Below are 27,259 nucleotides of genomic sequence, written 5' to 3' on the forward strand. Positions count from 1 at the left end.
CTACTCGGGTACTACAATCAACTGAGGGACAACAAGCATGAAGCTAGTTCATACCTAGAATAACATCAAAGTCCACCATGTGTAGCTCGACTAAGTCAACCATGGTGTCCTTGTGATTGACAGAGATGACACAATCACAATAAACTCCTTTTTCTAGAATAGACACACCAACAAGTGTGGAAACACTGAAGGTCTCAAGAAGTCGTTTGGGAAGAATATCAAATCTCATAGAAACATATAGAGTCACAAGAGATAGACTCGCACCTGGATCAAGTAATGCCTGAACATCAAAAGTAAAGAATTTGATCATACCAGTGACAACATCTGGTGAATTCTCCTGCTCTTGGCGACTGTTGATAACATACAGATGGTTTGCTCATCAGTCTGCCCCTGAAGTACCTCCTCTTAGAACATCTCTATCTACTGGAGCCGCTAAAGAAGATTGGGCTCTATTTCCCCATTACCATTACCCTGCCTGTTCTTAGGGCACTTTTTCATGAAGTGATCTGTCTACCCATACTTGAAGCAACCATTGGAGCCTTAACAACATGCTCTTGGGTGGTTTCTACCACACTTAGCACATGTACGAGTCCAATTAGCCCCTTGGGCCACATTACTCTAAGACTAAGTAGGTCTAGCTATGGAATTCTGGGAGTTATGGTTCCTGAACTCACCTCTATTCTTTGGTGCAGGTGCACTAGATGATGATGGAGCAGGCCCAGTTGGCCTTTGCTGAAAAGATGACCGGTTTACATTTTTGGTCTTTTGCTGTCCAGACTCATGATCAGTTGTCTTAGCCCTCAAACTACGAAACTCCTCTCTATCTTTCAGTTTATCTTCCTCAACTTACTGCACATTGATCATAAGCCTAGCTATGTCCATGTCTCTTATTAACATAGCTGCCTTAGCTTCTTTGCTTGATAAGCGAGACAACCTAGACATAAACAAACTCATCCTGCTTCTCATATCTATCACCATCTCTGGAGCATAACCGGACAATTGGGTGAAATTGAGGCTGTAGTCATGCATACTCATGGAATCCTCTTTCAAATTCAAAAATTCTCTCACCTTTGCTTCCCTTAGTTCATGGGGAAAGAAGCGCCCCAAGAAGGCACTATCAAATACCGCCCAACTCAAAAGTTGTGCCCTTTCGGCCCTACTCTTCTTCCATTAGTTGTAACATATCCTAGAAACTCTCTTGAGTTGGTATGAAGCTAACTCCACACGCTCAACATCAATAACTCGCATAACCTCAAACACTTTCTACAGTTCCTCTACTATTTTAGACTTAGAAGTACCGGGTGGTACAAGATGGCCTTTAGACAAGCGCCATTCTTCATTGTTAATGCTATTGGTCACACAACTGCAAAATCATATATGAATTCATCAATTAGGTTTAAGTTTTGACATGCAAATCGATCTAAATTCAAATCTTCAACTGGTGAGGTTACACGGGAGATTTTCCTGAAAATGCCTGGGATTGTATCAGAGTTACGTGTAGGTTCTCTTTTCCTGATGACAAGCAATTACGTTTCTCATTTTATTTTATGTTTTCCAATTTTGTATTTCTCTGCATGATACATCAATGTTGGTTGGTGTTGGTTGAAACCATAGCATAGTATTCTTAGCATAAGCATCGACTTGACTTGATTTGATTTGATTTTCATTCTCTTATAAAAAATGCAGAAGCAAACAATGGACGAAGATCTGGTGTTTGAAATGCTGAAAACAACTTGAAGTTAATTTGGGATCTTGGTCTATTAGATGGCTCGAACTCACAGTCTTAAAGTTGAAAGTGAGGGGTGCTTACTGCTTACCATCCAAGCAGCTCCCTCTTGTCTGTAATTAGTTTTGTTGTTAAGCTGGAATGAATAGAACAACTTACTGGAGTTGTCACATTTCGTTTTACATATGATGTTCTGGTCTCATCCGTGTCTGATCCTTCGGAAATGCACTACTTTTGAAGTATCTGACACACACTTAATGACATTTTTGAATAGTCCGAGCAACATAGATAGGAACTGTATATATGATTCTAGCTTTCTACTTAATTACGTGGCTCAATTGCATTTTAAGCAAAATCTAGATACACCATCGATCTGTTTTATTCTAATTTGGTTTTCCTATTGGTGTTAATGAGTCCATGAATACAAGGTAGATATTTAAAGATGGTTCGAAGTCCTTCATCAAGATATAGATCGAAGGTTGGAATTTTCTAAACTGAACCTCAAATTCTGAAAACACCAACGTTAGCCTAAAATCTTTTTCTAGAAAATGAAAAACTTGTAAAATGAAAATATATATTATTACTCATATATTGCACCTCCTGGAGGTGACTTACCAATCTATAAATATAAGATTTGGCTCCTCTTTCATTTTCCTCAAGTTCTTGCTTGGATTGAACCCCTATTATATATATGTCTCATGGGAAATTCATTCTCTTCAATAGAGGATTCTAAAGCCAGTCTTGAATTCTACTTCAAAGTGTTGGGCATATTGTAAGTCTTATATCTCATCTCAAATGTTTGTTATGCCTAATAAAAAAAATATTTAATCATATTAGATACTTTGCATATATTACTTTACTTTTACTTTTACTTTATTTTACTTTACTTTACTACGTATGTAGAGAGGAGAGTTGAGTTGCTTGTTTACCTTGGGTTAGGGAGTATTTTAGGGGTTTCTTTTAGTGTTAGCATTATTGTGTCTGTACATTTTTGCTTTTAAAAATGTACTTCTATTTTGATGGCCTTAAAATTCTAAATTCAAACCAACTACTTAAAGGGTATTTCTGGTATTTACTATTTGTATGTGTTGATGTCTTTTGTATATATGATGAATAAAGGATAGTACAACCTAATTTTTTAACTCATTAAAAGAGCCTCAATGTTGTTAACTATTTCATTTGAGAAAAGACCCAAAATAGTCTCTTATCTTTGAGTTAAGACTCAAAGGCATCCTTGAGTTTTCACATTGAGCACTAATAGTCTCACATGTTTGCAAATTTTTTCCTATTTATTTATATTGATTTATCCACAATTTATATATGAAATGTTTAACAGTCTTTTTATATATTTAATATAAATAGTAACTCCATTTGGGAGAAGGTAAGAATAAGAACATCTTATCTTGTTTAGTAGAAATATTATTGTAGCTAAAATCGAGAGATTAATTACGTCGATTCCAATAGTACAATATTTTCTTTTCTCGCAACGTCATATGTCAAGATGTTCTTCTCACCTTTTCTATATGGAGTTATTATTACAACTAGATATATAAAAAGACAATTGGACTATTTTGTGTCCCAATATTCCTGTAGCTTTTTGGGACCCTCTCAAACTATATAGTCCACCTTTGTTATATAGTTGAAGAAGATGTTCATTTACAATTTTTTTCATTATATTAATTTATTTATTTATTTTAACAAAATCAAAACAAGTTTATTATTTTTATTTAAATTTGTTTTTGAATCATTAAATTACTTTATAAAGTAATGACATGCATCTAAGTTTAAATTTTCAAAATATATTAATAAGATTAATTTAATAAAATACACTCCAAATAAATTGGATTAGTCTTGAAACATGCATCATGTACTGTTTTCTACTTGTATGCTCATATTCAACAGTCTCCTTTGTAAGCAATCTATTTTGTATTGCTAACCACATAATGAACCTTTGTCTTGACAGTGACACTGAATTCCAAACTAACTCTGCTAGCTCCATCTTGGCTTGGTTACCTGTCTGCTCAGTATAACCACTTGTGATAGAATAGTTCCCATTAGCAGTAAGGTTGAATTGTCCTTGTGTGTACCAGTGTAGCATTTTGTTCTTCAAAGAGTTTATTTTCCTCTAGTACCAACTGATATCTAATGGTACGCTATGGTTCCAAAATGTCTCTGCTTTGATGTATATCCCATTCACCCATAATGATTCCTTATTCACAGCTAGCTACCATATAAGCTTGCCTACATAAACCTCGTCTCTTTGGGAAGCATATCTTCTCCCAGGATACCAATGGTACTTCCCTTTTTTCTTAGTTCCACCCCACAAGTAGTCTCTACATTTCTTATCCACCTCCTTCACAACACTTTGAGAAAGAATGGACACTGATCCCTAAAAATTATGAATTGAAAACAAGATAGCCAGAACCACTTGGAGCCTCCCTGCATAAGAGAGTTGTTTTTCATAGACATTTTATATCATGTTTGTTATCTTATCACCTAGTTGGTAACATTCAAGTTTACCCTACCTTTTAGATGTGAGTGGGAGTCCCAAATATCTAATGGGAAAAGATCCTTGTGTAAATCCAGTAATCTCCAAGAGTTGCTTCTTCACTTGTTTATTCATCCCTGGACTTTTTCATGTTAGCCACAAGTCCAATAATAGCACTAAAGTGAACTAATGCTTCCATGACTCTGGTAGCAGATTTAACATCTCCTTTACAGAAGATCATTAGATCATCTGCGAAGACATGGTGGTTCAGCCTAAAGCTTTACACATAGGGTGAAATTTGAAATCTGGTAGATAGATCATGCTCTTGAGCAGCCTTGAGAGGTACTCCATAATTAGTACAAAGAGTAGAGGGGAGACAAGATCTCCTTGTCTCAATCCTCTCTTTCCATCGAAGTAACCATAACCTTCTCCATTAATCTTAAAAGTAAGGTTTGTTGTTGATATACATACCATTATCCATTTAATGAATCTTTCTGAAAATCCAAATCCTCTTAGAACTTCCTCCAAATATTCCCAACTCACCATGTCATATGCGGTCTATCTTCATCAAGCATTTAAGAGTAGTCTTTCTGTTATAATGTTTCAGCATGTCATGACATATCAAGATATTATGCACCATTGATCTTCCTTGCACAAAAACAACTTGATTCTCAGCTACTAGATGACTCACAACATATTTTAGTCTACTACAAATCATTTGGGAGGTACATTTGTATATTACATTACAACATGCAATTGCATTTCACTTTGTTCTTTAAATATTTTCATAAATTAAGTAAGTGTTTTATAATCTAAACTTCAATATTCTTTTACCGTAAAATAAAATTTAAAATATTTTTTAATTGTTGAGAATTTATAGTTTTTGGTTATTTTGTTTGAACTTTTTCATAAACCCCCCTCTGGCCAGGTAAGATGAAATAATAATTTGAAATCATAATATGAAATCATATGAGAAGAAATTGAAGTTTTATTTAAACAAGTAATTTGAATATTAAAATTATATTTTTTTTTACACATAAACATAAAAATTACATAAATTGTGAAAACTATCAAAATTATTCAAATTTGTGACAAAAGTATCATACACGATCACAAATCATATATATAATTTATGTATATATATATAAAGAAAACCCTCAACCTGGTGACGTGGCGCATCCATAAGTCAGGAATCCCTTTTAAGTTATATAAAGACAAAACTGCCCTTCCCCTCACACAATAACAGTCACACTCAAGCGTCACTTCGCTTCAGATCTTCAACACCTAATAACTCTTCACAAACGCCATGCCTCATACCAACAGCCGCCACCATAAATAAACCCACCACCTATTCTTCTTCCCCAGCTACTTCCTTTTCACACTTCATCTCCCTCTTCCTACCCACCATCTTCCATGCCCTTCCTTCCTTCTACTAAATAAATTCACACCCACAGCCCGGCGTACGCCATGGCTGACTTCGAAGCGCTGCTCAACGCTCTATCAACATACGCAGCTAACCAGGTATGCTCCTCACTCATCTTCTTCCCCATCATCTTCCCAACAATGTCACTTTATACTTAACAATTCAATAATTACTATTCAGACATCGCAATAACACATAACTTTTCATAAAAAGAGACCATTGCAGCAACTCTTTTCATAACTTTTCAAGCGATTGCTTGATGTTGAAGCTAACATGCATAGAAGATTCCCAACGCAATAGCAACCACAGCCACAAATGCAATACCCGGTCTCTCACGGCTCTCACTCTCTATCTTTAAATTTGCGAACCAGGCAGCCACAATTTCAATTGATTGTTAGGCTATATCATTGTCGGTTCGTACACCATGACTTTCCATCAATTAATCCTTAGGATCTTATTCGCACGCCATGACTTTCCATCACTTCCTCCTTAGGATAGTTAGTGGCGTTGTTGTCAGCAAAAAATTACTACACGTTTGGTGTTTCTTTAATGAAGTTTATGATCCAATGATGCACGCTCTTGAAATTCATCCATTTGTAGATCTTATTCGCACGCCATGACCTTCCATCACTTCCTCCTTAGGATAGTTAGTGGCGTTGTTGTCAGCAAATAATAACTACATGTTTGGTGTTTCTTTAATGAAGTTTGGTGTTTCTTTAAGGCAAAAGGGTTCGATGGACCCTTGTACTTGTATTAGTTTGTATTCTGAACCCCTTTACTTAACTCTTTGTCAATTGAACCCTTAAATTCAAATAAAATGAAAATTTTAAACCCCTTTGACTATTGACCGAGCTTACGTGACATTGTTTTTGCTGACTCACATAGAGTGCGTGGTATCACACTCATGAAGCGAGTGAAGCAAAGAATTTGCTTTTAAAAAAATTAAATAATAATTAGAAAAAACAAAAACAAAAGTTCCCTTCCGCTGTATCTCCCCAAATTTGTTTATTGAACCTCCATCGACAGCTGGGTGTTTTAGTGAGTTTTAGCACGTAAATGAAAGTTTCAATGGTGAAAGAAAATTCGTCATCAACGATTATCATTTTTGGTAGTGATTTGCTCAGATAACTATGGGTCTTCCATGGTGGATTGGTGGTTATGAGGTGGTTTGAGTGATGAACGATGAAGAGAAATTAAGAGGAGAGCAAATATAATTTTTTTCTGCATTGAACTTTGTTTTTTACTATGTGTGCTCTTCTTCTTCTTCTTCGAGGAAGCCCCAAAAATTTGGGACAAGATCTCAAATCCAAAAACTGTAGCCAGTTCTAATTAGTCAGTTACTGCTAATTATCAAGATGTAATATTATATAGGTAGACCAATAAATAGGCAAAATGGTCTGGTAGACCCTTATACTTGTTTCAGTTTGTATTGCGAATCCTTCCTAATTATTCATTTGTCAACTAAACTCCTATACTTCGTAAAACATAATATATCAAACCCTCTGACCATTGACTAGCCTTATGTGGCAATAATATGATTGAGTTGGCACAAAAGCGTGTCTACACGCGTTAAAAGGGTAAGTGAAGATCATACTTACATAAAAAAAAATATTAAAATTATAAAATAATTGATTTTGTAAAAGAAAAATAAAATTAAAAAAATACTTTACTTCTTCTCCCCCCACCACACTTCTTTTCCAGCAATCATCCTCTTTTCCCATCAACCCCACACCCCATCATGCTCCAACCTTCATTTTCCTTCTTCATACTTAATGTTATTGTTTTCGGCAAATCCATTCCCCCCTTTTTTTTTATTTCAATAAAAAAATTAATTTTTTCACTGCAAATACCTAATAAGTTATTTCTTTGCTTCTCTCTAAATTTTCTCTTCGACATAAGAGGCTTACATGGAAAGAAAAGAAAAGGAAAGGAAACAAAGAAAGATGACAATGTAGATCTTATATTTTCAATCGAGAATTTTCAGTGACAAACTAGAATTTCAACGACCCATTTTTGATTTCTTCTTAGTCGCCGCTTTCTTTCCCACAAATCAACATCGAATTTTACATTCTAATCGATCTTCAATTTGTCCAATTTATTCTCTCCTCTATCTATTACTAGTGATTTCAGTGACTATTACAACTAGTTTCTAGGGGGTTTTGGGCATTATTTTGTTGTTAGTTGTATATTTTTGAGATTCAAGATTTTATTTTTAAGACTTCCATTCTCAATGTCCCTTTTCTTAGGTTGTTGTTTTAGTGGAGGTTGGAGGAGGAAAGAAAAATAGTGATGGTGTGCAGCGGAGATGAAGATGGATGAGGGAGAAAGTATATGTGATTTTGCCGGCAAAAATGGCGACGACGGCGGCGATGGCTTTCTCTAGTGGATTTTGGTCGTGAAATAGTGATAATAGGGAGAATTGGATGTATGGAATTTCACTTTAAAAAATGCCAAAATAAATTAAAATGTTATTCTTTTACATTTTATTAAATAATTTTGGTTAATAATTTTAAAAAATAGTTATGAAATAATTATGATATGTCATTGATATATCTGACGTGGATACGACATGTCAATTATATAAAGGNCGGATTTTACATTCTAATCGATCTTCAATTTGTCCAATTTATTCTTTCCTCTATCTATTACTAGTGATTTCAGTGACTATTACAACTAGTTTCTAGGGGGTTTTGGGCATTATTTTGTTGTTAGTTGTATATTTTTGAGATTCAAGATTTTATTTTTAAGACTTCCATTCTCAATGTCCCTTTTCTTAGGTTGTTGTTTTAGTGGAGGTTGGAGGAGGAAAGAAAAATAGTGATGGTGTGCGGCAGAGATGAAGATGGATGAGGGAGAAAGTATATGTGATTTTGCCGGCAAAAATGGCGACGACGGCGGCGATGGCTTTCTCTAGTGGATTTTGGTCGTGAAATAGTGATAATAGGGAGAATTGGATGTATGGAATTTCACTTTAAAAAATGCCAAAATAAATTAAAATGTTATTCTTTTACATTTTATTAAATAATTTTGGTTAATAATTTTAAAAAATAGTTATGAAATAATTATGATATGTCATTGATATATCTGACGTGGATACGACATGTCAATTATATAAAGGAGAGTGAGCTATACACATGGTTGGAGGGGCTTAAAAGTTTCATTTTAATTGAGTTTAAGGGTCCAGATGACAAATTGGTAAATAGAAGGGTTCAGAATACAAACTGATACAAGTACAAGGGTTCACCAGACCATTTCGCCCCAATAAATAATGTGAAAATCCTCTCCTTGTGACTTTGAGCTTCATAGTTGAATGAAGAGGAAGAAGAAGCTTAAGGGAATGTATGTAGAGATGGTGAATTGAGGTTAACAGTGGTTCTGGGTTTGGGAAGGTGGGGAAATGGGAGAAATAAAAATTTTAATATTTTTTAAAATAGAAAACTTATTATTATTTTTTCTTTAATTTTAACTTTTTTTTTGGTTAATAATTAAAATAGTTATAATAATAATAATAATAATAATAATGACTTGGCATTAATATATGTGACATGGATATGACATGTCATTAATATAAGGGAGAGTGAGACACAAACATAATTGGAGGGTTTAAAAATCTCATTTTAATTGACTTTAAAGGTTCAATTGACAAAAAGTTAAGTAAAGGAATCCATAATACAAATTCATACAAGTATAAGGATTCATCAGATCATTTCGCCTTTATTTAATGAAGTTTATGATCCAATGATGCGCGTTCTTGAAATTCATCCATTTGTAGATCCGCTTTGGTGATTAATTTATGTGACCTGCGAGGTACTGTTTTACTGATTATTTTTATTCTAATGGATTTTTTTTACCTATTTCATCTTATTAGGATTAATTGCAATTTGCATCGAATACAAATTTTACAAAGTTCGTTCTTTTATCTTTTGTCCAACAGGCTGCCACAAATTCGGTCCACTCTCTCCTCCCCTGTTTTAAAAGCTATGCCAAAAGCCATTGCAAATTCCTACCCACTATCCAATCGCTTCCAGAAATTTGAACTAACTATATAAACTCTTCATGTCCTCCCCATTTTCCCCTGCTTCTTCATACCTGCTTATTCCCACCAACTTCCCTTTAATGTATTTTCTACTGAAAAAACAAATTTAAAAAACAGACTTCTACCATCATCCTAATCATCCCCCACCCTGTAAGTTCTTAAACAAAAAAGGACATGCACCACTATTTTAACATGACACTGTTTACATCTGTTAAAGAGTTGTCCGGGGCACATTTAGAAAGTATAGGAAAAAGCTAAACGACGCATCACTACTTTAATATGACATTATTTTCCTTTGTACAAATGTTAAGTTATTCCCTGTACAATATATTTTCCTATAAAAGCAACATGACATTCTTACTGATGCAATTTTCACCAATGCCCATCAATTTTCAAGCTATCTCTCCCGAAATTCTCTATACAATATAATTTACCCTAGCAATAACTTCTCGATAGTGTTGCTTTCGACATCTACCGTTTTCCTTCCTACCAAATTCTGCAACTAAAAACAACCCAATGCGCTAACACGTAGAGTTACATGTCTTACCTGTTATTTTATTATGTCCATCTACGTATAATTTACTTCAGCTCTTCACCACGATATAGGACCGCTCCAATTAATTCCAGACGTTGTGCTTCATCGCGTTTGAATTAGCTTTGCATTCTGACTCCGACCATTGACACCTAATCCCTCCAAATAAATGTCCCATAAAATTTTAAATTAGACCATTCACTTATTTTAGCAAACACAACAATGCCGCATGTTCAGATAACTCGACATATTGTTAAAGTCGTACAACATTAGCATATTTTCTTTAGTTTGACTAAGACTTGCAGTAGCTATTTTCTAGCTGTTAGTTGTCACTTTGTTATTTAATTAGTTCCTGATATTTTCCTAGTTGTAGTTAGTGCAGATTTGTTTTCCTAGAGTTTAGGGCAAATAGTTTAGTGGGATTATGATTCCACAAATTTATGTAAGCCTATATTAGGCCACTAAACGTATTAAATAAAATAACCCGCAACTCCTTCTCTGCAAAATAGTTTCACTATTTTCTCTTCTCTTTCTTCATCTCTGTTATTTGTCTTTTGATTATTTAGCTTCCTGTTGCGTTTTGTTCATCATTTGGTATCAGAGTCAGCACAATGAATGACCTTCAAGTAGTTGGTGGAATCAAAAAGCTCAATAATAAGAATTATAATACATGGGAAACATGTATAATGTCCTATATGCAAGGTCAAGATCTCTGGGAAGTTGTCAATGGAAGCAAAGTTGCACAACCAGAGGCAGAGGATGCAAATGGAACGTTACGTAAGTGGAAGATAAAAGCAGGCAAAGCAATGTTTGCGCTAAAAACAATAATCGATGAGGATGTGTTGGAGCATGTTCGTGATGCTAAATCACCAAAAGAAGCATGGGGCATACGTGCTGCACTTTTCTCAAAGAAGAATGATGCAAGGCCGCAACTCTTGGAGAACGATTTGTTATCGTCTAATCAACGTGATTTAACGATTGCCCAATACTTCCATAGAGTCAAAAAGATATGCCGTGAAATTTCAGATTTGGATCCTACAGCGCCAATTTGAGAAACCAGGGTAAAGCGAATTATTATTCATGGTTTGAGACCTGAATTCAGAGGATTTGTTACTGCTGTACAGGGATGGCCAACACAACCATCACTTGTTGAATTTGAAAATCTGCTAGCTGGTCAAGAAGCCATGGCAAAGCAAATGGCAGGACTCTCAGTGAAGAATGAGAAAGAAGCCCTCTATACCAACAAAAGTAGGAACATCAAGCATCAATCTGCTGGTGGGACGTCTAAGAAGAAAAGTTTTTAGAGAGATGAAAATTTTCGCTCAAAGGGAGTTCCGAAGAATCAAAAGAACTTTAAAAGATTCGAAGGGAAGTGTTACAATTGTGGAAAGAAGGATTATATGGAAAAAGNGTGAAGAATGAGAAAGAAGCCCTCTATACCAACAAAAGTAGGAACATTAAGCATCAATCTGCTGGTGGGTCTAAGAAGAAAAGTTTTTAGAGAGATTAAAATTTTCGCTCAAAGGGAGTTCCGAAGAATCAAAAGAACTTTAAAAGATTCGAAGGGAAGTGTTACAATTGTGGAAAGAAGGATTATATGGAAAAAGGATTGTTGGTTCAAGAAACAGCCTGTGGAAAGTAACGCTGCGACCTCAAATACAAAGAAGAATAGTGAAGATGTTTGGGATGCTGAAGCCTTTTTTGCTATTGAAGAGGAGGATTTACCACTTACAACAACAATATCTAAATCAATTGATCATGAGAATGACTGGATCGTTGATTCGGGTTGTGCAAATCATATGACAGGTGATAAGCAAAAGTTGCAGAACCCGTCAGTGTACAAGGGTAGTCGGGTTGTGGTGACAGCCAATGATTCAAGATTACCAATAACTCATATTGGTAAGACGACCGTTTCTCTTCAACATGGGACCAACCAGATGTCACTTCAAAATGTCTATCATGTTCCCGGTATGATGAAAAACTTGCTTTCAGTGTCACAATTAACAACATGTGGAAACTATGTTCTATTTGGTCCCGATGATGTGAGGATATATCAGGATCTCAAGAACCTAGAAAATCCAATTATGAAATGGAGGAGATTAGAATCAGTGTATGTGATGTTTGCAGAGTCTGCATAGGTAGAGAAGACAAAAAATAATGAGGCTGCATATTTGTGGCACATGAGATTGGCTCACGTGAGTTATTCCAAGCTAACTGTGATGATGAAGCAGTCAATGATCAAGGGTCTTCCCCAGCTTGAAGTAAAAGCAAATGTTGTTTGTGCAGGATGCTAGTATGGTAAAGCTTACCAGTTGCCGTTTGAAGAATCCAAATTTAAAGCCGATGAACCACTACAATTAGTTCATTCGGATGTGTTTGGATCGGTAAAACAATCATCAATTGGTGGAATGAAGTACATGGTGACCGTTATTGATGATTTCTCTCGGTATGTTTGGGTTTTCTTTATGAAAGAAATATCAGATTCTTTTTCTAAGTTTAAAGAGTTTAGGGGAAGTGTTGAGGGAGAAGTCAGCAAGAAAATTTGTTGTTTAAGAACAGACAACGGAGGGGAATACAATTCAGTTGAGTTCTCTCAATACCTAAGGGAATGCGGAATTCACCATCAATATACTTGTGCCTACATGCCGTAGCAAAATGGCATTGCAGAGAGGAACAATAGACATTTAGCAGAAATATGTCGCACTATGCTACATGCCAAGAATGTCCCAGGAAGATTTTGGGCAGAAGCAATGAGGACTGCATCATATGTCATCAACAGACTTCCTCAACAAAGGTTAGGTTTTCTTTCACCTTTTGAGAAGTTGTGGAATATGAAAGCTAATGTCAGTTATTTGCGAGTATTTGGATGTGTATGCTATGTTTTTATACCTGATCAGTTACGTAGCAAATTGGACAAGAAAGTTGTTAGATGCATTTTTATAGGCTATGATAATCAAAGAAAAGGATGGAAATGTAGTGACCCTACAACTGGAAGGTGTTATACATCATGACATGTTGTATTTGATGAAACCTCTTCATGGTGGTTTGCGGAAAATGAGCTATTACCAGACCAAACTGATCTGAGAAATAAGTTGCAAATTACTTATATTCAATCAAGTGAAGACGCCAATGTTGAACAAGGTGCAACTCATAATTTTGGGCAATCAATTGTTCAGCAGCCAACATGTGAAGGCAGTGAAACAAATGAAGGAGAAGTACCAGTTGTTCCACAATCCGAGATGAGAAGTTCAGAACGGATTCGGAGACAAAACCCCAAATATGCCAATGCATCAACAATAGAGGATGAATCTGGAAAAGAACCTGAAAGCTTTGAAGAAGCATCTCAAAACTTAGCATGGACAAGAGCAATGGAGGAGGAGATCGCCGCACTAGATCAAAATCAAACCTGGGAACTTGTGTCAAAGCCAAAAGATGTGAAACCTATATCATGTAGATGGGTTTATAAAATAAAGCGTCGCACAGATGGGTTGGTGGAGAGGCATAAAGCTCGTTTGGTAGCTCGAGGATTTACTCAAGAATATGGTTTGGATTAGGATGAAACTTTCAGTCCAGTGGCAAAGTTTACAACTGTGCGAGTCTTACTTGCACTTGCTGCTAGCAAAGATTGGAATTTGTGGCAGATGGATGTTAAAAATGCATTTTTACATGGGAAGCTGGATCGGGAGATTTACATGGCTCAAATGGTTTTCCAAAGTCGAGCACCCTGGATATGTTTTTAAGCTGCGGAAGGCGCTCTATGGATTAAAGCAATCGCCAAGGGCCTGGTACGGTAAAATTATTGAATTTTAACTCAAAGTGGTTATTTAATTACATCTGCAGATTCAAGTTTGTTTGTCAAAGTCGATGGAGGGAAGCTAGCTATAGTGCTAGTATATGTTGATGATTTGATTGTAACTGGGGATAATGAAGAAGAAATCGTTCAAACGAAGGAAAATTTATCTGTTCGATTTCATATGAAAGAACTTGGACAGCTTAATCATTTTCTTAGTTTGGAGGTTGATCGTACTCGAGGAGGAATTTTTCTTCATTAACGAAAGTATTCCATAGACTTGTTGAAGAAATTTGGAATGTTGGAGTGCAAGACAATTGCAACTCCAATTGAACCAAATGTCAAAATGTGTGCACACGAAAGAAAAGATTTAGAAGATGTGACAAAGTATCGGCAATTGGTAGGTAGTCTGATTTATTTAACTCAGACTCGACCCGATATTTCTTTTGGAGTTGGTGTGATGAGTCACTACATGCACAATCCAAAGAAGCACCATATGGAGGCTGCTCGACGAATGCTAAGATATTTGAAAAGTACAATTGGTTATGGTCTTCTGTATAAAAGAAGTGAAGAATGCAAGTTGGTTGGTTACTGCGACTCTGACTATCCAGGAGATCATGATACTCGTCGTTCAACTACTGGATTTGTGTTTAAGCTTGGAGCTGGAGCAGTTTCTTGGTGCAGCAAAAGGCAGCCAATGGTGTCGCTGTCAACAACAGAAGCTGAGTATCGGGCAGCAGCAGTTGCAGCTCAAGAAAGTACATGACTTATGTTGCTGATGAAAGATTTAAAGCAACCAGTTGGCTATGCATTTTCCTTGTTCTGTGACAATCAGTCAGCAATCAGTTTAGCTGAAAATCCTGTCTTTCATGCAAGGACTAAGCATGTGGAAATACATTACCACTTCATCAGAGAAAAAGTGTTACAAGGAGAGTTCAACTTGAAGCATATTAAAACAGAACAACAAATTGCAGACTTGTTCACAAAAGTCTTATGTGCCAATAAGTTCGAAAGTTTTCGTCAGGAGCTAGGCCTTGCTAAGACTAGAGCTGATGTCGAGAGGAGGTGTTAAAGTCGTACAACATCAACATATTTTCTTTAGTTTGACTAAGTCTTGCAGTAGCTATTTTCTAGCTGCTAGTTGTCACTTTGTTATTTAATTAGTTCCTGATATTTTCCTAGTTGTAGTTAGTGCAGATTTGTTTTCCTAGAGTTTAGGGCAAGTATTTTAGTGGGATTATGATTCCACAAATTTCTGTAACCTATATTAGGCCACTAAGCGTATTAAATAAAATAACCTGCAACTCCTTCTCTGCAAAATAGTTTCATTGTTTTCTCTTCTCTTTCTTCTTCTCTGTTATTTGTCTTTTGATTATTGAGCTTCCTGTTGCGTTTTGTCCATCACATACAAATGAGGATTCATGGTGGAGATAGAATGTGAATGTTGCTGAATATAACTACAGTTCATGTTATATACGGCAAAGCCAATCCACAACAAATGATGAATATGTTACAATAAATATATGGGAGGTAAGTAGTTTATACAATTAGAATCTATATAACAGATACTAAGCATTAACCTACCGAATGATCAGGGAAAACTTAAAGAGGATGATATGAAAAATGCTTGGACATGAATCAGAGGTTAGCTAATAAGGACACTTGGATTATCACTGTTAGATTTCTCTATCCTGGTATGTGTTTGGGGGAATTTGACCTTTGAAGCCTCATTAGATAGGGTGGGTCAGTTTGCCAGGGTAAAACATTATATTGCAAGGCGAAATACCGGACTTCATACAACGCGAGAGAGCTGTGGTAGAATCAAATTTAAAAGAAAGAAGCAACTTAACCACTAAGACAAAAAGGAAAAAGAAATAGGGGTTGGCATATAAGCTTATAAAAACACGGGATAAGGAAAATAGTTCAATACTGAATTATTTCACTTGCACTTCAGTGTATATAGTAGTAATGCTTAACAATTTACTGGGGATTTCTTTAGTAGTCGGTGTGGTCTTTTTTATTTCTTGATGTGCAAATATTTTTTTAATACTTGAATCGTGTAAAACAATTACCTCTTCAATACAATGAAGTGAAGTTGTGCTTATGATGAATAGGTATGTAGTTGTCTATTAAGGAAACAAAAACTGAGTTAATTCATGTGGATTGAAGATACTCAAAGCTCCGGGCAGCGATACCAGTATCTCTTCAAACACTACAAAGAATGTGTAACCAATAGAAGATCAACCTGTGCAGCTTGATATTGATATTGGTAGTAGATATTATAGCCCTGATGAGGCCAGCCATGATAGAGAAGATTGATGTGGTCCGCTGATTCGCGTGAATAAGAACGGTACAACATATGCAGCTTGCTATTAATCTTCTTCCACAAAGGCAGTGTGGTTTCTTTTTGTACCTCACTTTTGGATGAGTCGTCTTCTATCAAACTACAGGTAACTTTGCAATCTTCTCACTGCATAATTTGGGGTCATTTAAGATTGAGTCACATGTTCTATAGTTTTCTCTACAATGATTGTTTTTTAGTGACATGTCTGAAGCTAACAAACTTTGTCCTGCTAACTATGTGCCATATTCGTTTCGATAGGGTGCTGGAGAGTCAACAACAAACAAAGTGAGCCAAGGGAAAACACTTCATGGGGGCAGACTTTATCTTCCAAATCCGGTATTATTCCATGGTATGTCATACCGATGCATCTTGGGACGGCATAGTTAATTCACATTTGGAGTTGCTTCAGCAATTAGAAGATACCCTTGCTCATACACATTTGGAAGTTGCTGCAGCAATTACAAGATACCCTTACTATAAAGGGTGTACAAAGTCTAAACGCTAAAGGGATAATGGATGATCAAGGGTAAAATTAATGAGGATCACAAGAAAATATTGTACACATGCGGCTGAAGAAAAAAAATGATAGTTGGTGTTTCTGTTTGTTTGCGCTTTTATAGTCTTTGTTCCGAATGGATTTTGACAAAGTGATTCTGCACCCCCGTAGTTAGGGAATTGGTACATTGTGGGAGCGTGGTGATCGGCTCAAAATTGAGCTAACCAAGCAAGAGAAACATTATAAAATTAAAAGGCCAAGGAAATAATGGTGGGCATTTAAGTTTGGTGCAACGCGTATAATACTCGATTGTATTAATAGGCTATATGCTAATGCTGGCCATGTTCTTTGGATCAATAATATGATATGTTAAGTAACGGCATTTACTAAGGATTGGATGAAAAATACAAGTTGTTAGGATGCTCGGACAATTTTGCAAAGAGTAAATTTATCGTTAACCCGTTTACACTAGCATTTAAATGAGCTTATGAATGCGATTATTGACAACCTTATGGGGAGTTTGATTGCCTGAAGTCTATCAATAGGTGTATGATAATGTTTAAACTTGGTTACTTCCAAGAATTACTAAGTTGATACTTTATGAAAATGGAGAAGTTAAAGAAAATTCTCTATTTCAAAGCTAACGGATTAGCCTACAAGGTGTCGTATTAGTTGAGATTGCTATAATACTATGTGAAAAACTATGCGGTTTCCCATTCTTGTGGGAAAATGTCTGAACTTACTATAGAATCCATCTAAAAATACAACAATTGTTTATTATCCCTATAATACCAGTTGAATATAATATAAAACTATTCATTTACCGTTCAAGATGGACTACATGTACATAGTTTCCTAGTCTTTTGTAAATATTACATGTCTCAGACGATGTTTGGTCAGCAATATGTTAATATGACAAGTTAAAATTTAGAATAAATTATTCAGTACATTAAATCATTACATGTCTTAGACAATTCTTGATCAGCAATATGTTAATATGACAAGTTAAAATTAAGAATAAATTATTCAATGTATTATTCAGAACATTAAAACAAAGACTCTCATAATGGGGAAAAAGTGGGAGCAAACCTTAAACCATATCGGGCTAATAACTACAGTACAAAATAAATAAAATGTGAACTAATTGGGTAGATTACTCCCGCGCGAAATGCGGACAATTTACCTAGCATATTTTATAATTTAATAGAAAAAAATTGCATTGTGGTAGGAAGGCGACCAGTCGCCATCCGTCAAACGACCTTTCTTGTTGTCTAAGAAAATTGAACCAAGGAATATCATTAATAACTTTATTGTAAGCCAATCCAAATACTCTTTCATGTATTTTCCCTTTTAAGAAGACTTTAGTGTAGTCTACAACTGAACAGTCTCTCTGAGCAACTGATCGTACTGAGCTATGTCTTACGTTCCACCACACAAGAGGCACACAAAGGGTTCGCCGTCGCGGGAACCAACTCCCGCACCGGAATCCCTCATACCTGCCTTCAGAAAAAACCTGAATTTCAAGAGAAAGGAAAAGTTTCTGTTTGAGATCCGTTATGCTCATGGTGCAGTTAGGAAATGGTTCCCTGTTGGTTTGACTGATGATTCTCACTTTTCATCTCTTGTGAAGCTCCAACGTCTTTCTATCGACCGAAAATCTGACGAAAATCCTCTTCGTTTGGTCCTAATGCAAGGTACTACTACTTTTTTGTTCTTTTTCTGCAAAATCGGAAATTACAGATTTTCTAGAGTTTGGTAGATCAGGGTTTCAAATAATATAAAATCCTTTTGTCTGTTTTTGAGATCTTAATTCTGTAATATATGTACTTCTTTAGGTTGCAGAGGAGGAACAAATGAGCTTATGGATGAGCCATGGCGTTTGGTGGCTAATAGTGTGATGGAGGACTTACTTTTGTCATTTCAACATGTGAAATGTGAAATGGAGGAATCTAATACGGAAGAATTGAAGCTGAGTCTAGTTGCTCGTTTTGGAGGAATTCTGTTTCATGGGTTAGTATTGTTCATTTCTCATAATCAGTTTTATTCAAATCCATTTTATTATAGTACACAATTTTTTGTCTTGTTAGGCAAATTAGAACTTACCTAAAACTAGAATTTCTGTCAATCGCTGACTTATTTTACTTTGACATGTAACTCTTTTAACTTTTCTCCTAGATGTTATAATGTTTCTTCTTTTGCGGTGTCTGAAGCAGTACTTTGTTGAGTCGATTAAATCCAGTGTGTGTTTAACATGTAATCCTCCTCAAATTCTCTGTCTTGTAGGATTTCTGCAAAAAGTCAAGAGTCCCTGAAAAGTAACCTATTAAGTGAAACTACGTTGAGGCAAATGAAAAAATCTTTCTATACCAATGTTCCTCTTTCATCTATGGAATATATACGAAACCTTGCAGTTCAAAAACTTGACTTAGAATGTGTGGAGGAGAAGGAATTATACTACGTCAAGGTAATATTTTCATGTTTCTAACAAGTTTCTTTCTCTTTATGTGTTGGTTCTTTTAGTAGTATCCCTTGTGCTTTGTAGCTTTCAGACAACATGCGCGCTGATTCAACTGTCACCTGCAAATGTACGGTGGTCAAGGATCAGGAGAAAATTCAGCTCCATAAGGTTAGTCCTCTGTTCCCCGGTTCTTAATGAACTTGTAAGATGCCCAATTAACTGTTTATTTTCCAACTAGCAAAACAACATTAATTGTTGTCATGAACATATTTACCTCCTCTTTCTTACCTATCTTTTTGCATGCTTTACTTCTTGCAGTTTGTCATTCCTTATCAATCTTCTGACGCTACGCCTTTTCTTTTAGATTGAGCTGAACCAAGTACGCAACATGGTTGCAGACATGAGCTGTCTTGGCAAAGGCTTAGACCTGAGGTTGATGTTACATACCAAGAGAATCATGATGGGTTTATCTGTAAGTTACTTCATTTTTGGATCAAATATCTTGAAAGTCATAGGTCGTATACTCGTATTTGTAAGTTCCACCCAATATTTGGATTTATATTTTCCGAAACTGGAAACATCTCCATTTAATTACTCTTGGTTGAAATTTCTTGTTTTTTCATGTTTCGTGGATTTGGGGAAGGGTTAGATGTTTGTGAACAGCAAAGTGAATAGCCTATTGGGCTGACCCTATGAACTCCAGTAGGGTTAAGATGCTCAAATACTGTGCGCTATTGGAGTCCTCTAGTTACTGGATTGAGCTAGATATGAATCATTTCTACAATGAAATCCAAAGGAGGGTAAGTAGAAGAGAGAAAAAAAGGAAAAGAATACAGAGGCAAAAAGTAGAAATGAAGATATTCTTCATATGCATTCAAGTGCTAGTGTGGTTACTTAATGAATTTGATTTGCTTTGGGATCTCAAAGTGGCTACCCTTATCTTAATAAGATTTAAGGGCTTCGAAAACCCAACCAAAGGTGAAGTTACACACCAAGTAATCAAACTTCCTTTAGTTGGAAAATGAGGTATCCTTTGATGTTTCTTCAAGTCTAATGCCTTTAAATTGTCCGGTCATATAGTACCAGGGATGATACTTTTGATATTTACATTGGCAAGTACAGGTATTAACAAAACCCATAGATTTTAGAGTACCAGTGAATTTTGTCTGCACTTTTAATGTCCATATTTTACCTCCATTCCAGTGAACAAGGACCTTTTCCTGTGTAACTTATTTTATATGCACTTTAATTTCCATCTTCTCATCATGACTTCTGCACTCTCAACTGAAAGGACACCGGTAGTGTTATCTCTATAGCTTAAGAATGTGTTCTTATATGGATTACTCTCTGCTTTTTTCCAGGATGATGAGATCAATGAAATAAAAAATCTTATTGGTTCTGCCGTTTTGGACTCAGAAGTTAAGGGTGGGTTGAGATGGCCCTTTGGCGAGGATTCTTCAGGGAGTCAATATGCTGTTACCGGTGCCTGGCACACAACTGCAAAATCATATGGAAATTCGTCAATTAGGCTTAAGCTTAGACATGCAGATCGATTTGATTTCAGATCTTCAACTGGTGAGGTTGCACATGAAGCTAACCTGAAAATGCCTGGGATTTTATCCCAATTGCAGGTAGGTTTTCTTTTCCTGATGAGCAATTATGTATATTTCTGTTGGTAATACATTTGGATCTAGTTCAGTTAAAATTTTATCACTGGTTCCAATCTGGTTCATTTCTGTCGGAAATTATCCAACTTTTTGTATGTATTCAAAGAATTTACATTAAAAAAGTTATTATTCAGATTTACAGTAGCTCATGTTAGCGAATGGTTTCATAACTGGCATGTGCTAAGGATATATAAACAAGACCATGCAGTGTCTCTTCATTGTTGAATTGATAAGCCTTTCTGTTTTGCTCCTTCCCTACTGAAATAATTAAGTTAATTATATTTTCTTACCGAAAATGCAGGAGCAAAGGATTGATGAAAAGCTGGTGCTTAAAATGCTTGAAGACAACTTGAAGTTAATATGGGATCACTGTTTGTCTGATGGTTCTTCAAGCTGTTCATGATTCATGGTCCTTCACATTTGTTTTGCAGAAACTGCTCGATTCACAAGCTATGTTCGGTTGGTGAAGAAAGTTTACCTTCTGTATTTTGTGGCAGTGGGGTGGAATGTATTGATGTAGATTCGGTTGGTGAAGAAAGTTTTGTTATTTTGTGCCTGGTGGAATGTATAGATGTAGATAACTGAATTTTTAAACCCAAAACGCTGAAGTGTATTTTGCACAATGTAGATTGTGTATGGAATGAAATGAATCAAGACCTCTGATGTTAGTGGCATCAGTAAGGAACACTGGTTTGTAAATAGTTGTGTTGTGTTAACAATGTAATGGATCGAACTTGTTATTAACGTTCTGTTGAGTTAACATATTTGATTTTGCATTCTGGAAATACACTAGGTATTCCTCAAATTGTGTGTGCTCTTGATTTTTTTGCTCCTGGTAAGAAGTCTTTAAAGACTAATCTTTCTTCCTTTCTATGTATGGAGCAAATAAGTTTTTGCTCTTCTACATATCAAAAGTTTTTAAACAACTCTCCATGCTCATTTTTCTCTCAATGTCTATTTATCTTTTGCTAATGAACAGAAAAATGGGTAATCCGCAAAGAGGATCTTGGTGAAATAGTGCAAAGCGTGGCCCCATAAGGCATAAGTTACTTTTTATTTAAACTCCATGGGCTAAATATTGGAAACTAAACCACATTAAATCTTGGCAGAGACTCAAGCAGAAGAAGAAGATACAAAAATATGCATATTTTAATTTATACAAGAATGGGTATATACATCGAATTCCAGTAAATACATAGTAAACAAAATTTTAATCGGATAAGGAGAATCAAGAGTGTTCTTCTGTACAACAGACAACAACAATGGATCATTCTTATCCTAAATTTACACCACCATAATACAACAAATCACTAATGTTCAAGAACCAAAATGTGGTTTCACAACGGGAAGCAGCTTTGCTAGCTAAAAACAATGTTCGAAATAAATCAAAGTGTGTTTCTCCCAACAGAATAACTAAGCATTCAAAATCAAAGATACTTTGATGTTAAGTTTCAGACAGGAATGACTGACCAACTGAATGTGATCTCCTTAATACAGGTAATGCACTTTGCTCCGCGGCTTTCTATAACAGAAAGACAAGTTAGATGAACTTTTCTAAAGTGTGTTTTACTATATTGTACGTGTGTTTTTTACATACCTTATCGGACAATGTGTTTTTCAAGACTTTCTCAATCTCCTCAATGACAACCTCTATAGTTGGACGACCTTTGCTTGATTTGGCAACACAGAGCACTGCAATTTGAAGTATGGACTCGAAATCCACACTGTTTACTTCACCTTTTAGTTGCGGGTCCTCAAAGTCTTTTAGTTCACGTTTACCCATGCTCACATCCTTTGCCTGATTAACTGTAGCTTTTGGTTAATTATCACTGCTAATTTATTCTATAAACTTAAAAAATTGAGGTAGGGAGAGCATACTTTTCTTGTTAGTTGGTCTCTGGCATCCAAATCAAGTTCAATCACTTTCTGGCCTGAAAGAACCTGTAAAGCTACTATACCAAAGCTGTAAACGTCACTTGCACAGGTCAACTTCGCGTTACTCATATATTCTGGATCCATATAACCTATCGTCCCTCGTACATCTGTGAACACTTTGCTCTCTTCCATTCCCAACATCTTTGCCAGCCCAAAATCTGATAGCTTTGCTTCCAAATCCTCTGTTAAAAGGATATTTGTAAGCTGCACACCTCGTAATTCACAAAAATAAAGTAGATATATATTGATCATAAGAAATACAATTCAAGAGAAATGATTTACTAGCTGATACCTTAATATCTCTATGAACAATGAATCCATCTATGTAGCAGTGGAGATACCCCAATGCAAGTGCACAATCTCTAAGATTTTTACCCTTTGTTCCCAACTTAAGACTCTCTTTCCCTAAAAGATTTTTAACACATTGATTAGTAAGGGTGATTACGATCTATCTTGAAAAATTACTCTACTCTCTACTTACTCAGAAGATGTTGAGCTAGATTTCCAGCAGAGCAATACTCGTAGACTAAATATTGTTCACCATTTTCAATGCAACACCCAAAGAGGCAAACAAGATTAGGATGTATGACTCTGGAAAGATTCTCGAGTTCTCTATTGAAAGAATCGGATGTGTTACTTCTATATATCTGCTTGATAGCAACTACTTGTCCACTGGGAAGAACTCCTTTGAAAACTTTCCCTGCACTACCGCGTCCCAGGAATTTCTTCTCATCCATATAATTTATCACATTCTCAATCTCAGCTTTTGAGAAAGTATATAGCCCTGAACAAGAAGCAAACATCTTTGGCTTCGAAAGAAGAAGCTTTCGTCCAGCCCTAGCATTTCTTGTTACATACTTAACAAGAAATATCGCCATCATCATCACAAATGTTGCTAAAACAATTGCAACCAATGCTTTCGCCAAAGATCTGCATTTTATTTAGTCAATTAATTAGTACTCCATAAGATTATGAAACAATTAGTGCTACCTACTTTGTCGAAATCTCATACTTACATTTGATTTTAATGTACTCTTCACTTGACTTATCTGTACAAAGAAAGATATTAGTAAACATTGCAATTAATTAAACCTAATGTCATTAATTTCCTCACCTAAAGTATTCAGCCCTGGCAAAAATCTGAAGAAATCGTCGATTAAAGAGGGATCGTTTAATTTTGTGGTAGTAACTGAAATGACAACAGCCACAAGACAAATAGCTCTCTCTGTTTCATTATCTTTCGCATTAAACTGATTGAGGAAATGATCCCTCGCAGACTTGATGGAACTCGTGCAATCCTTGCAAGCATGGTCTAAGTTGGAGAAAGTGAAACTTGAACAGTTATCCCTGACATCCTTAAAATTGTGATCCTGCACAATACTTGTCATAGAAAGGATAGAACATTGGCTGCTTTGTTGATAGAGGGAATTAAGTCCACATTTATCGATGGAAACAGAGGGCTGGTGCTCAAAGGATCCAGAGGCACAACGTCCCCATTGATCTTTATGGAGGAAGAGGTTCCCTTGTTGAATTGCTTGCTTGGCTAATGCCTGTGTGAAGAAGTTGATGGCATTTTGGCAGCAACTGTGGTGGGGAAACTGTCCCATTCATGGATGATTTCTTCATCAATAGCAATGCATTTCATTTTGATGTGCTAATAGGTGCAACACATAATCATATCATATTATATTTAAGGGAAACTGCTCAATATGCCATCGAACTTTAAGTAAAGACTCATTTATGCCATCCGTTAAAAGTTTGGTTCATTTGTGTCATTTCCATTTGAGAAAAGACTCATGCATGCCATTATTTTTAAAAAGAAAATATAAATGATTTTGCAATACCATTTTTTCCACGTGGCCTCTTATTAGAGGTCCACATCATCAAAAAATTTCCCACCCTTTTAATCCATTTAGAATTAAAATCTGGACCCATTTTTACTAATCCGACCCACCCTTTTGCTTATCTCTTTTTGAACTGACCCACCTTTTCTCTTCTCTCTTTTTTGAACAGAATTGTTTGTTTTCAATGTTACTCCGGTGAAGAAAGTCATGTAACTTCCACCTCTTAGAGGAGGAGCCAGTGGAGTTTCGCTTCTTAAACAGTTAAGATGGAGATTCTTCCATCAATATTGGCCTCCACAAGCAATATGTTCTCGAAGGAATTCCTTTTAGGTCATTGGCTTCCGACGAGGAAGACCATGACGTAGTTTCACAATCATCCATGAAAAGCTTCCTTAATGAAACTCGAATTGACTTTGGTTGAGTTTGAAACCTTCTCCAAATAACAATTGAATTTGACGTTGTATAATAATGTGTCTCTGTTGAAATGGTGAAAGTTGAACGAATCTGACTGTTATAGAAGATTTTATCAGTAGAAATAGTTGAAAATTGATGTTCCATCACAAACGCAAACTCTAAATCATCATCTTTGTTTACTTGATTTTCATCACTCTCCTCGTCATTATCATTGAAGGAAAATTTGGAATTATGATCATAAGAGGGAGGTCTAGTTGGCATTAAAGGATGTGGATTTTAATTTAAAATTTAATTAACTAACTAATTAATTTTAAATGGGTTAAATGGTGGGCCGGTTTAATTTTGGTGATGTAGACCTCTTATAAGAGGCAACGTGGCAAAAATGGTATTGCAAAACCATTTATATTTTATGTTTAAAAATAATGGCATGAATGAACCAAACTTTTAACCGATGGCATAAATGAACCTTTTCTTAAAGTCCAATGACATATTTGAGCCCATTCCCTATATTAAAAGTGGGAAGGTTTTATGTTCAAAGTTAGATTACAAAAATGTCCTTTGCTAATTTTTTCCATTAAAAAAAGAGTCGGACTATCCCTTGAATATAAAATCTGGTATAATCTTCTGCTGAATAGGTAGTCTTTACCAGAAAGAAATGGGCTGATTTAGTCATCCGATCTACAATCACCCAAATCGAATCGTGACGTCTACGAGATCGCGGCAAGCTAGTAATGAAGTCCATATTAATCATCTCCCATTTCCATTCTTGAAGATCTATATTTTGAGCCATACCACCGGGTCTTTGGTGCTCTACTGACAATTTGGACATTTAGCAACGGACTCTGCAACGCACCTCTTCATACTACTCCACCAATAGTCTTCTCTCAAGTCGTGGTACATTTTTGTGGAATCGGGATGAATTGAATACCTGGAACTATGAGCCTCTGCCACGATCCTCTCTTGGAGTTCATCTACCCTTAGTACACACAATCTACCTTGATGCCTCAACACACCATCTCCCCCTTGTTCAAAAGCCATCACTTTCTGCTTATGAACATTTGCTTTTAACTTAAGCAAAGCAAGATCTTGTTCTTGTTTCTCCTTCACTTCAGACACTAGTGACGATTCAACCCCATTTATCACCACAACTCCACTTTCATTAGAATCCAATAGACGGACTCCCAATTGGGAAAATCTATGAACTTCCTTAGCCAATTCTTTCTTGCCTTCCTCAACATGGGCAGTACTACCCATAGATAACCTGCTCAAAGCATCAGCAACAACATTAGCCTTACCTAGGTGATATAGAATACTCATGTCATAATCCTTGAGTAACTCCAACCACCTCCTCTGTGTGAGATTAAGCTCTTTCTAGCTGAAAACATATTGAAGACTCCTATGATCGGTGAACACATCTACATGAACACCATAGAGATAGTGACCCCTTATTTTCAAAGCAAACATTATAGTTGCCAACTAAAGTTCATGAGTCGGGTAATTCTTCTCGTGAACCTTAAGATGTCTGGAGGCATAGGTTATAACCTTACCATTTTGCATCAATACACAACTAAGTCCAACTCTGGATGCATCACAAATAAATAATAATGCCTTTTGTACCCTCTGGTAGGGTCAACACTAGGGCAGTAGTTAACCGAGTTTTCAATTCCTGAAAGCTTTCTCACAAGCTTCGGACCATTGAAACTTTACTACTTTCTGAGTCAACTTGGTCAATGGGGATGAAATAGATGAAAACCACTCGACGAACCTTCTATAGTAACCAACAAATCCCAAGAAACTCCTTATGTCAGTTGGAGATGTGAGTCTGGGCCATTTCTGCAGTGCTTATATCTTCTGAGTGTCAACTCGAATCCCTTCACCAAATACAATGTGGCCTAAGAACTCCACGGACTCAAGAAAAAACTCACGCTTAAAAAACTTAGCATACAACTCTCTATCTTTGAGAGTTTGGAGGACTATTCTGAGATGACTAGCATGATCCTCCTCAGTCCTCGAATAAATCAATCAATGAATATGATAACAAAGATGTCAAGATACGACTTAAACATTATGCTCATATGATCCATGAATGTTGTAGGAGCATTAGTC

The 27,259-nt window shown here is 36.0% G+C and overlaps 4 protein-coding genes across 4 annotated transcripts; 3 read left to right on the plus strand and 1 right to left on the minus strand.

The window, feature by feature from the left end:
• The first annotated feature begins 11,623 nt into the window (after positions 1–11,623).
• LOC125863980 (uncharacterized) lies at positions 11,624–12,343 on the plus strand. The gene has a single exon (XM_049543938.1). The coding sequence runs from the start codon at positions 11,624–11,626 to the stop codon at positions 12,341–12,343; it is 720 nt and encodes a 239-aa protein (XP_049399895.1).
• A 1,950-nt stretch (positions 12,344–14,293) lies between these two features.
• On the plus strand, positions 14,294–15,067 carry LOC125863981 (secreted RxLR effector protein 161-like). The gene is made up of 2 exons (XM_049543939.1): positions 14,294–14,753; positions 14,835–15,067. Exons 1-2 carry the CDS (start codon positions 14,294–14,296, stop codon positions 15,065–15,067), a joined length of 693 nt encoding a protein of 230 aa, XP_049399896.1.
• Positions 15,068–18,157: 3,090 nt separating this feature from the next.
• LOC125865294 (uncharacterized) lies at positions 18,158–21,758 on the plus strand. Its single transcript, XM_049545502.1, has 7 exons — positions 18,158–18,529; positions 18,671–18,845; positions 19,119–19,299; positions 19,378–19,461; positions 19,658–19,765; positions 20,655–20,924; positions 21,262–21,758. Exons 1-7 carry the CDS (start codon positions 18,250–18,252, stop codon positions 21,361–21,363), a joined length of 1,200 nt encoding a protein of 399 aa, XP_049401459.1. The 5' UTR covers positions 18,158–18,249; the 3' UTR covers positions 21,364–21,758.
• Positions 21,759–22,360: 602 nt separating this feature from the next.
• Positions 22,361–24,502, minus strand: LOC125863982 (probable serine/threonine-protein kinase PBL28). The gene is made up of 7 exons (XM_049543940.1): positions 24,010–24,502; positions 23,890–23,944; positions 23,377–23,825; positions 23,188–23,300; positions 22,839–23,099; positions 22,558–22,758; positions 22,361–22,482 (listed from the first exon to the last, which is right to left on the minus strand). The coding sequence occupies exons 1-7, from the start codon at positions 24,500–24,502 to the stop codon at positions 22,405–22,407; spliced, it is 1,650 nt and encodes a 549-aa protein (XP_049399897.1). The 3' UTR covers positions 22,361–22,404.
• Between the last annotated feature and the right edge of the window lie 2,757 nt (positions 24,503–27,259).

This window comes from Solanum stenotomum, chromosome 5 (genome assembly GCF_019186545.1).
Source record: "Solanum stenotomum isolate F172 chromosome 5, ASM1918654v1, whole genome shotgun sequence".
NCBI classification, from domain to species: domain Eukaryota; kingdom Viridiplantae; phylum Streptophyta; class Magnoliopsida; order Solanales; family Solanaceae; genus Solanum; species Solanum stenotomum.